Source organism: Harpegnathos saltator, unplaced genomic scaffold (assembly GCF_003227715.2).
Source record: "Harpegnathos saltator strain DR-91 unplaced genomic scaffold, Hsal_v8.6 scaffold39, whole genome shotgun sequence".
In the NCBI taxonomy this organism is placed as follows: Eukaryota; Metazoa; Arthropoda; class Insecta; order Hymenoptera; family Formicidae; genus Harpegnathos; species Harpegnathos saltator.
In genome coordinates, this window is record NW_020230194.1 from 1,156,017 (window position 1) to 1,167,992 (window position 11,976).

General features: G+C 45.2%; 1 protein-coding gene across 2 annotated transcripts; it reads right to left on the minus strand.

The window, feature by feature from the left end:
* Positions 1-191: 191 nt before the first annotated feature.
* On the minus strand, positions 192-11,361 carry NT1 (Neurotrophin 1). Of its 2 annotated transcripts, none has more exons than XM_025300919.1 (10): positions 10,946-11,361; positions 7,277-7,417; positions 6,794-7,096; positions 4,443-4,551; positions 3,682-3,805; positions 2,973-3,146; positions 2,665-2,823; positions 1,707-2,038; positions 1,329-1,605; positions 192-1,043 (listed from the first exon to the last, which is right to left on the minus strand). In XM_025300919.1, exons 1-10 carry the CDS (start codon positions 10,976-10,978, stop codon positions 821-823), a joined length of 1,875 nt encoding a protein of 624 aa, XP_025156704.1. In that variant the 5' UTR covers positions 10,979-11,361; the 3' UTR covers positions 192-820. The 2 variants fall into 2 exon arrangements, with proteins under 2 accessions (XP_025156704.1, XP_011153482.1); XM_011155180.2 differs by having other exon boundaries at positions 7,286-7,417; positions 10,946-11,360.
* Positions 11,362-11,976: the final 615 nt, after the last annotated feature.

Below are 11,976 nucleotides of genomic sequence, written 5' to 3' on the forward strand. Positions count from 1 at the left end.
TTCAATCTCGAAACGTAAAGTAGCACTTGTCTTATTTTTGTTAAAAGATTTCGTAATATTGTGAAGTAAGACTTTAAGATTTATAAATAATTTATAGAACTAGAAATTTATATAAATAGCAAGTCTAAGCAAACGTAATATAGAACGTATTAAAATACAAGGAAAAAGAAAAAATGTTCATTGCATCTGCCCATCATGGCCATAATATTCAATTAAGTATACATCTACGACTATATTTAAGAATGATTTCTAACAAATACTCTGACTCTTATTTTATTACTATACAAGGGTTCCCGCTTCAAGCGATACGCCGTAAAAACGTATCATTACCTACCAAGTCTTTGTGTGACAGAATAAATTGATGATGCAATAGAAGAAGCTAGTCAGACGGAATATCTACTTAAATCTGTGTTCTCTCGCGAGTACCTCGTGTCCTGCGATGATATGCCTACAATAAAATTGTGTTTTCGGTGACTACACCAAGATTAGAGAAATTCAACCTGTCGAATAAGATTTTAACGATTAAAAGCAACATACGCGGTACCTTACAATTCTCGATCACATCTTTTTCCTTCAATTTTTTTTCTGTTTCTTCCTTCAATTCCTCCACTCAGAATTAAAAAGTGAAGGCGAATAGATTTGCTATAAATATTTCGTATCGAGGGACATCTTATATATTTCTCTGAGAAAAATTAATCTTTTACTATATGTATGTATATATCGTACAGATTGATTCAGGAAACGTGGGCGCATGTAAGGTGTGATTTCGAATCCTCATTGAAGTGGGATGTCAGGTACTTCGAAAGAAGAACTTTACGTCTTAAGATATCATCGGTTTCCATGCATTACTGTCGCTTTGAGCTGTCGATGACTGAGTGGCTGGTTCGACGGATTGCAGCATGGAAGCCTCTGGCTTGAAGAAGTCTATGATGGGGTGGTAGCTGTAGTTGATCCTCTTTTGCGGCTCCTGGTACTCTTCGTCAAAGCCTCCATTTTGCAACCTCGACGAGGCGTCCACTTCTTGATCGTACGGTTGACTGTAGCTGGAATTTCCATGTCTAATGATGATAAGTTCAATATAATAAAAGATAAATAATATCGTATATTAGGAATATGCGATACATAAATATGGTCCCACGAAATTCACCTTTCTTGATTTCCTCAGACGGGAAAAATTTTCTCAGACCACCTGCTTAAATGCGTTGCGTGTGTTGCAGTTTAAAATAATTTCTTTCTACGAATCGGCAAACCAGGAGACGTATCGTACATTGTAAAACTAAATTCACGCTTAGATCGCGTTAATACAAAATGCTGCCTCACTCACTCACCGGTTCTTGACCGAGCTGTTGCCGGCAGCCTCCGTGTAATCCTCGACGTGGGAGGTGGATTCCCTCCTGAAGGGCGGCCTGCTGAGTCGGTTGGGCCTACTGCCCTTCGTTAGCGGTCCTTTGTAGCCTGGTGCTCGCGTGTTGGGCGCGTGCTGCTGCGGCAATTTGTCGTAAGGCCTTGGAACTGGCGAGGGCTTTTTCGTCCTGGTCCTGCCGGGTAAGGTAAAACTCGGTCTGCTCGGGCTGACATCCAGCACTTGTTTCTTATTGCTGGACACTGAAGCAGAGAAGCAGAGACGCGTTAACCAAAACAATTCGGCATCATCGAGTAACGTCGAGTGGTGTTCTGAAGATGTAGATTAGAATTCTGTAGATTACCGAGACTGGAATCGAAGGTCACGGTGGGGCTGTAATTACTGATGTGGTTGAGCGCTGGCTTGCCGAGATCCGAGAAATCGTTCTTGTGATCGCTGCTGGCGAAATCCGCGCCTGGGAATGTTTCCTTGGACTTCGTCGGCGGGTCCTTTTGATGCGGCGGGAAAATCTCAGAGTAACCGTGCACGTGGCAGCTGCAGCAAGTTGGGACCTTGAAGATGTCCATGTGAAGTCCCAATTTCTGGTCCCAAGTCAGCAATCGATGGTAGTTGTAGATTTGCATGCAGGAGGAGCGGTAGTTCTCGGAGATGAACGAGCAGCTCGACTGCGGATTGCTGCAATGAGAAAACGTTGAAAAGCGAAGATTGTTGGAAGAAAATTTAACGTGATATTGCATTTTGTCCGTTTTATGATATTTCATATTGAAGCGTTACGGAATATCCTTTTTTAATAATACAAACGGTATCGACGTTCAAATGAGATTCGTAAAAAAGTATAAATTTCTGGTAATCGATTATATCTTAAAATCTAGAAGATGATAGATTTTTATTTTAATAATTAATCTTAAACAAGTTATTACTAATGATATATTAATAACATCTTCGTTTTTCAGAAATAGCGCAACTCACCGATAGGCTAGACAACATTTTCGTTTTCAGGCGAGTCAGGACGACTCAACCGACCGGGAAATTAAGTTAAAAAAAGGATATTCCCGAGATATATAATTTATCTTTAAAGATGGCCGTCTCTCACGGCCGCGATGATTTATTATTCTTTAATTAAGTTTCTCGTCGCAAGCCATATTTCATGCTATATTTCGGCGTCGATGACTCGCCACCGGCAAGACGCACGCACTTCGCTTCATTACTCAAGACGGAGCGTTACATAATCCGATAATTAATGCCGAAATAAATTACATCTCTTCCTTCGGACTTTATAATATATCGCGTGTCACACTCACGAGCATTTCTCTAGCCGCAAGGTCTGGGTGTGTTCGCCGGTGTTTATTATGTACTTCCAGACTCCGGAAGCGGCTCTCGCTAATTGCGGACGAGCATACTTGACAGTTGACGGACAGGTGAAACCCTCCTCCACGTTATCGAAAGGATTGTCGGATCGTCTGAAATGAAGAACGCACACGCGTGGGTAACGAGAAAATAAATTTCTCGTGTTTATCGCTCGCGCGAGCGGAGCTCGTCCGGGCGTAACAGAGAAATTGACAAAGTCGAGGGCGGTGGAGAAACTGCGGCCACGCGCGTGTCTTCTCACCTTTTAATTTCGTTGTTCTCGTATTTGTTCTCGTAGTGAGTCTCGAATTTATTCTCCAGCGGCAAGGGGACCGGCAGCTTTTCCTCCGCGCTTCCGTAATCCTGCGTCTTATAGTCGGTCAGCAGTGCCGACACCATTTCCTTATTGGTCCTTAAACTCCTTATTATCGCCTCGCTGGAAAGTTAAGGCCGCTATTAAATGTTCCCGCGCGAAAGCGAGCGGCCGCGCGGCGCGCGCGATGTATTTTCACCGATGCGGAAAATTTCCTTCATGCGGCCGGTTAACCCGCTTGAGCGTGCCGTTCATGCGCGAATTACCTCGGCTTTAGTCGCGGATTTCAGATCTGTCATGCAGTGGCGAGCGGGCCGTTGCGTCTGACTTTGAAAATTCCGCCAGATCACCGGCGTTTACTTCTACTACGATTCGGTTAATTCGGCGTCGGAGAGATTTCGGAGATACGCACGCGTGCGGCGTTTCGTTTTATGCTCATCGGTCCAAAATCCTTGGCCGCCTGTCCTCGTTCCTCCCGAGGAGGACGGTGGAGGCGGCCGGGCAGGAGGGAGGAGGCTGCGCGAAAAGTGAAAACCTCGCCGCGGCCTCGCCAATTAAGACGGCCCGGAAGATTTTAATCTCGTCGATATGCAAATTGCCGCGTAACAATGTCCGTCATTAATTCAACCGGCAAAACGAAAGTTCGGAGCAGACTCACTGCGGATAATCGTTGGCCTCGAGACACACCGTCTTCGTGAAGAAAGTACACTCGTTCTCGCTGGGTCGCCTCTTCGGCTCGTTCGGCCGCTTAGACGGCCGTATCACGGGCGTCCTCGAAGGACCTGGAAAGCGGTCGATCGATTCATCCACCTGGGTCTGTTTTGACTCATTCTGCCCGCCTTTTATCGGACGTGACCGGGGTTGGGAAAGTTATTAGGCGAGCGCAGAAGTTTTGATGGGTTTTCCGATAGAAGAACGTGGACCAAATAATTTAATTAAAATCGATTTATTCGTTCCACCGGATACGCCATTGTTTTCTATTATCTTCCGCCAACTTCCTCCGAGTAAAAGATAATAGAAATGTTTCTGATAAACTTGCTCCCCCATTTTCCTATCACGAATTCTATCAAAACGTTTGTACTCATCCGGTACTTTTGAAAAGTTAGCTTATTATCGTTATCGTTGCTCAGGATGTAACGAACGATTAAAGTTTCTGTCGCTTCCTTCACCGAGTTCTGAAAATCTTTCTTCTAGCCGATTTAATGCCGTAATTTACATGTTTGAAATAATAATTGTGTGCAAAATAACGATTATATTCTTCACGATTACTGTTACTAAAAAAAGAAAGGAAAGAATTAACTTCACACTACTGGAAAATGCAACTTGCAACAATAACAACGGCGTCACGCAAGTAACGCGTAACGCTTTTCAAGCCTTTTCAAGTCTTTTTGCGAGCGGTGAACGCTGCGAAAAACTGACCTGCGTAAACATTTCTTCTGTTCGGCAGAGACGGTCTGATGGGCCGCAACGGTTTTATTGGCAGCGGCCGTCGTCGTTCATGGGGCCTCACCAACCGTAATTCTTGGGCCTTTAATTGACAAAAAGACATACGAATAAATTGCGGGACCTCTCGCGAGTCTGTAATGTTCCGATCTATTGTGTTCGGTCCGGTCGGAAGTTTTACTGAATTTTCTGTACCCTTCACAGGTTGGCCATTTTCTTCTTCTTCGCCGTCCGCCTCGCGGAAGTTGTAAGGTATAATTCGCGATTAAAATCTTACAAGGTAATTTATTATAACGGTAACGAGGCGCGATAAACGCGTAATTGCGGCTGACTGTGCGAAAATACTGAATTTAACAATATATTCGCCGTATAATTATAAGCGCGCACCAGTATTGTTCGTGCGCGCTGACCTTAATGATCACTTAGACCGAAAGAGGAACATCACCCCGCGCCCGAATATTCTGTGAACGCAAACCGGCACAATAGTCCTTTAACATGTTATGCGATTCATCAAAATATTATAATAAAAAAGAGGCCACAAAAAATGAGTAATTGAAAGAATTAAAAATAGATTATAAAAGAGGGAATAAGAAATGAATCATCATTTCTAATCGTACACGATACTAATTCATTATTTATTGATTATTTAAAGAAAATTGTGAATATCTGTCACAGTATTTAGAATGATTATTGTCTGTGACGGTATATACCGTCACACGGTATGTGCTCCGGTATATACGACGCTATCGTCGCTGATCTACGCGAAGAATAAGTTCACATCCGCCTGTAGCCGTCCAGATCGCGTTCGCTAATTAATGTCCCGAATGGAAAGTCATGTTCTGGCGTGGGGCGGTATGTACGCACGGCGCTTGCCGCCACTCGAGATTCACGAGACGGTCCACGAGGCGTCGCAATAAAATATGTCGAACGCGTGAAAGTACTCGCATAAGAGGTGCCGTTTGAAGGCCGCCGCTACGACGAGTGAAACCGCGCGAGCGATGCGCGTCCATGGTGTCGTTCTAAATCTTAGGCGAAGCCCGCTATTCGAGGATGCTCACGGACGGGGATGCTGAGTGAAGCTGACGTGTGTGTCGATATAATGTAATATAAATTTCCGTTTTTCCAATTTTCCGATTTTCTGGACGAAAAAAAAGACCGAATTAACGTGAAAAACAAAACAAAAGCGTTTTGATTGAAGGAAACAGAATTTCTGGCTTTTATAAAGCAGATTCGATTCTAAGAACCAGACATTGTTTTTTTTTTCAAGCAAAACGCGTCTGATTCGTTCAATGTCTTAATCTTAATTCAACCAGTCTTCTTCATGAGAGAAAAAATCTGAGATTACTTATCACACAACTCAGTTAGTTGATAAATGCATTACTCAAAATATGTTACGCAAATATCTGAAAAATGTCTTAAAGAGACGATTAAGACAAGTGAGATATTTTTCGGACATCTAAAAATTTGTTCAGACATTTTCGTTCTACAAGTCAATCTGCGAAAAGCGTAAGTTTTTACTCTACTGCTATCAATGTGTTCAAATAAATAAAGCTCTATTCTATGATTGCAAAATTAAAAATTTTAATTAATTTGAATTGACTTGAATTAAATAATCAATACAAAAGAATGCGCCTCTAATCCTGATTATATATATGAAGAGATAATCACGAGCCAACGAGCAAAAGGATGCCGCGTATCACGATTGGCACAGATTAAATTCGCGCAACGTGCCTACAACGGACGATCTTCAAATAAAATGAATGCGACAGCGACGACGTCTCGGGCTTCGTCGTTTAGAAATCGCGGCGCGACTTCAATTTATTGCACGCGTCTCGTAGATTAAATTCGACATTCGTGCACGCGGGAATACACCGGGAGATCTGCTGTCTCCGCCGAGGGAAATGTATTTACATATTCGCAACCGTGGGAGATAAATCCCACAGAAATTTATGACAGATGGCCGCGTCGAATGCGACTTTCTACCGCGCTGTGTTCGTCGGCGGGAAAAAATCGCGCGCACACGCGATTGTCTAGACGATTATCCGTCACGGAAATGTCGGCGAATAAATATATATCATTTTTATTCCCGTGTGTGATACTTTTCACTTCAACAAGCAGAAGAGGAAAATATTTTAAATCTCGAACAAGACTCGTTAAATTAAGATGAAAGCTTTTTAACAAATTGAGCGGAAAGTCCGAAAATGGCCATTTTTGCGAGTACGAGATATCGCTTCTTAGCCATCGATACGGAATTTTATTAGCCTCTCCTTTCCTCATCTGTAGTTGAACATCAACAAAGACTTCAAAGTTATTAGCTTTTCACCGACCTCGGGCAACGCCTCAGGCGCGTCCTCCTCGTCGTCGTCTTCCTCCTCGGTCTCCTCTGCGGAATCGTCGGATATGATCTTTGCGATGTCCATGCTGATCGGCAACTTGAGTTCCCTGCTGGCGTTTGCTCTGCTGCCGCCGAGAAGAGAACGTGCTTCCTCGAGCGACGAGGAAGTTGTGTCGTTAGTAGACATTCTCTTGGAGATTAATGCCGCCATTGACAATTTTTGCGGCGGTGATACGCTACGTGCTGATGATATTCGCTCGCTGATTTGCTCTTGCTTTTCCGGCAGCTTTATCGCCTGGGGAAAGAAGGCACGCAGTTTAATGAGAAATAACAAGCAGTAGAATCGAGATTCTACGATACGCGGAGAAATAAAGACAGAGAGGGGGAGAAAAGAGAGAGAAGAAGAGGCGTCAAGAAGAGTTGAAGTAGCAAAGAGATGAGTCACGACGTGGGAAAAACTTTTTATTGAGCCTACTTCTCGTACTTTGTCCGTTCCGTTTTGGCTGCCCTCATCGACGAGCTTCAGCGATGTCGATATCTTCGTCTGAGCCTTCCCGCCATCATCCACTTCGTCAGCGTCCTTCTCGCCATTGATTGGGGACAGTAGCGCGACTGTCTAATGAACAAAACAAGAAATTTCACGTTAGTACAATTAATATAATTATGTTTTCAGACTTCCGGATTTTACCGTCAATATCCGTCAACTACCTAACTAATATCAAAAATGTCCAGAATATTAAATTTTCTTACTTATTGATGACATTCTGCAAAAAACTATATTTTTGCAAAATACATCTCCAGTTTTCTTCTTCAGAGGTCTGTCCAGATGTTTTAATCTTTAAATCTTTTAAGGATATTATAAAACTTCAAATACATACGTATCGTCATGCATCTGTAAGAAATTATTTTTACTTCAAAAGGCCAACATTGGAAAATTCGGTGTTGGTCTAAATTGGTCGAATCCAATTAACATTTGACGTAAGGCAAAACAATTCTAGGACCTCGCCGAGAGACATCGCGATACCAAGCATCGACGGCCCGGCGAGCTAGAATTAACAGTTAGCCTGAGAACGCGAGACGTGCAAGTTGGAATATACTAAGGCGAATTTTCGCAAGCAGCCGGATAACATAATATGTTAATTCAACTTCTTTCGTCGCTAATTAGGCCGCTCGTCGCGCGGGACAACCATTTATAATGAGAAGCGAGTGAAAACGACGCGCTCAAGAGAGAGAGAGAGAGAGAGAGAGAGAGAGAGAGAGAGAGAAAGAGCGCACGCGATTCAACGAGAATAAGGGGACAATAAAATGCAACTTCCGGAAGGGAACAATCGTAACGAGCGTGCAACGTCACGGCGCTATACATAGCCAGGGAAAATGAACCGCAAGGAAGCGTAAATTACATTACGTAGATCTCTTGTTTGCCAAGAACGTGGACTGACTATCGTGCAGATCTCCTTTCCTTTCCTCTTTCCTTTTCACGAGAAAGAGAAAGAGAATAATGAGGGAGGAGGAAGTGGCAGCCCATCCGAGGAAACAACGTCATTGCACCGGAAACGCGCGGCTATGGCCGCAACGCGCGTTTTTCGTTTACCGCTCGACGTAACCTCGCGCAATCGTCGAAAAGGAAAAGAGAGAGAGAGAGAGAGAGAGAGAGAGAGAGAGAGAGAGAGAGAGAAAGGAAGAGATCGAGGAGAAGAAAAAGTAGAAAAGAAGAAAAATAATTGCCCGTTCCGCGAAAAAATCCCGTCCCGGGAGAAACGTCGCGCGCGCGCGCGCGGATTAAATCCGCCTCGCGTTAAACGACCGCGCCGAATTAAATGACTCGCGCTCGCGTAATTTATACGCGCGCAGCAATTTTCAGCGCGTCTCGGGTGGCTTTTAGTGAAAGTAAATGGCCGCCAGCTTCATTCAGAGGGGCTCTTAACAGTCGGCCGGCCCCGTAATTGGGCGATGTGATAAACGGTGCCTCCAATTTAATTACTTCAGCTAAGCGACTCAATTATTATTACGGTCGCGGGCCGGCCGTCGATTGCGCCGGGAGTCACTCGTCAACGGCGAGTTATAAATTTATACTGCGCGGCGGATTAATGAGTCGGGAGGCGTTCTTGTACTTTTGAGTCTCTCTCATGAGCGATACTTTTGAGTCTCTCTCATGAGCGCCGAGGAGCGAATCGCCGGGCTCATCATCGTGGCGCTCGTTCATTGCTCGCAAGATGTGCCTTAATAATTAATAAAACGAACCGAGTACGGATACATTCCATGAGTATCCCGATGTTCTTTTCTCCCTGATGAAGCTTGCGCGTTTTTCATCTTGCAGAAATACCGAGTCGTGCTCGAAGTAGGAAGCGCGTGGTCTCGTTTATGTGCAAGCTAATCGCGATGTTTAACGAAATAATGGACATTTATCGCGCGCACTTGATCTACGCAGAAAAAGTTTCGGACTAATTAGTTATCCCAGCCAGATTTTGACACAGCTGAACATTTAGGCGAGTGGCTCCGGTTACGAGATATCGTGCCTCATCATCGAATTTCGTCCGATCGAAATTTCTTTCAGCATGACAATCGAATTTCGATAATTTCCGGCTCTTAAAGCCGAATTTAGTTTGTTTGGTTAATTCCGCCGATTCTTCTTCCCGTATAATCATAATTGAACAGAAAGATTTCTACACGGTAGGTTCCTAGTCAATCAATTGCTTTCAACCATTCCGAGCGAGTTTTGACGTAACTGAATGTTCAGACGACTGCTTACGGTTGCGGCAACACAGATATCACCTCTCGTCATCGATTTTTCATTCGATCTTCTTTCAATTGCAAGTGAGGTTTCTTTCCTCCTGAGGTCTACAGAGCTAAGGTCCTGCTGCGCCGCTGGTCATTTACAATTCACGTAACGACCCAGTAATCACAGCCGAGTCGAGCGGACGATTTCACTAGCATTCATAAGTCCCTCGCGCAGATGAACGAAGTCGCGTGACGAGCGCTCGCTTCACGGCAAGTATCCCGCCTGTATTACGGTAAGCGGTAGCGGTGGGTATCAACCGTATTCATGGCGCTTGATGGAAAGCCTTTCGCGGGTTCCTGTTCGCGCGCGGTCGCGCGCGCAGAGAGCGAACTCGCTATTCCGGCGCGTGTTCGAAACGCGTTTATTACTTTTCCTCATTCCAACGGCTGGCTGGATCAAGGCCGCGACAAAGGTTGTTCCACTTTGGACCAGGTGAGTCGACGCAGAAAGCGTCACACACGAGCGATCAGTCGGTCCAGTGGACGGAAGAGCCCGGGCCTAAGTGGGACTTGTTGATGAGCGTGATTTTAAGGCGAGTCAACGGCTGCGCGCCGACAGGATTATCGCTCGGCGTAATTACGGACGCCGATAATAGCGAGCCGCCATTTGATGATCCGTACAAAGTCCTAATGCGCTACTTCCCGCAAGAGGAGAGAGAAATTTTACCTCTTACATAAATGTGTAATATAATCTTCTGATTCTTTCCGCCGAAGTGACGGCGTGGAAATCCCTCTAATAAGACTAACCCGGCGGATTAGATAAAATTGAGGGAATCGAAATGGCGATCTAGAGCGATCTTTGATCTCTATTGCGTACTGAGAGAAATGAAAATTAAAAAAAATGAGAGAAAAGAAAATTAAATAAATCAAGGAGACTTGTTTAATCACACATATTTACTTATAATACAACATACATATTTTTTATAGCGAGGAAAAATGTTATTCAAATGAGCGAATATACATTTTCTTTAAATAAGCTTCTCACGAAAAATTGTTTATTCCATTTGTGTGGAAGACTCTGGAGTTGGGTAAATATATTATCAGTATCCACCGAGAACAAATATTTTATATTTAGTCTTTCCGGCATTCTTCTCTCAGTGTAGCAGAAAAATCTCACCAGAAACACACAGCAGGATTCTCCTATCTCGTACAAGAGAGAAGAGAGAAATTTTACCTCTTACGTAAAAACTAGAATATGTTTTCTTCATAATTCGTTCCGAATGTTTCTCGCCAGTGCGCGTCAACCACGTAAAATCGTCTACAGACAAGACTAACCCGGAGGGTTGATCAGAGCGAAGAAATCAGAATGACAAGCGACCCCTAAGAGGACCTCTAATCTCTAGATCGCAGCAGAGGATGATCTTACCAGCAGCACCCAGCAGGACTTTCCTATCCTCATCGTAACGATCGACACCGAGTCTCATCAACAGTTCCGATATCAAGCGACCTGCGACTGTCACGGATCACACTGTCACTGTCACTGCGACTGTTCATCAAGCTCTCGGCAGTATCGCGAAACGTCATCAAAACCTCGACGGAAGGCTTCTTGCCCTCACGAGCCGTCAACACCGTCGCATTCGCGCACCCTCGTACCTTCGAAGCTCGAACTTGAGAGGACCAGCGAAGCCAAGCTTCGGCTTCTCACACGCGACGCGGAACCTGCGCGCTCTTAAGGACTTCTCCGTGCCGAAACCCGCTCGCGAAATCCACCTGCGGCCGATCCGCTCGTCGAACTAGCGCGAGACGCGACGACGGCTCTCCCGAGGAGAAGAGGTGGCCCAGCAGGAGCTTCCCCGCGGCCACCACGTGGGGATAATGTAGGCACCCGGGATCTCCCTCTCGTGCAGTCGTGACCGAGAAAACCGGACCGTCACCGGGTTGGTGGATATACGGGTCGTACCGAAGAGAAGGAAGAAGTCGGCCAGCCGAGCTCCTCCTCTCCTCCGAGAGATCGCGGCTTTACTCTCGGTCAACAGACTTACGCGCGCAGCTTCGCGCTCTTGCGCCACACACAGGGTGTCCCGGCTTTTGTCCGGCTGTCTTTCGGCCGAGCTGAATGTCTCTCGCTACAAAAGAATGTCTCTCGCGAATGGAGGGCCGTGAGGACGTGAGGAGAGACTGCGGAGTTGTTCTTGTTCTCCATCCGACTCGGAGCGGATGGAGTTGCGAAGGCACTTGGCCTCGCGAGAAAGCAGATTGCTCGACTTCGCGTTTGGGACAAAGTGACCGCTAGTTGATGGGGAAATGAAAGATAGAATCGCGAGCAGAAGAAAGCGGGGATAGAGATAGACAGACAAAGAGAGAGAGAGAAAGAGAGAGAGAGAGAGAGAGAGAGAGAGGGGGGGAGAGAGGGAGAGAGAGAGGAAAAGGGAGAGAGCCTCGGACACCCTGTAGAGC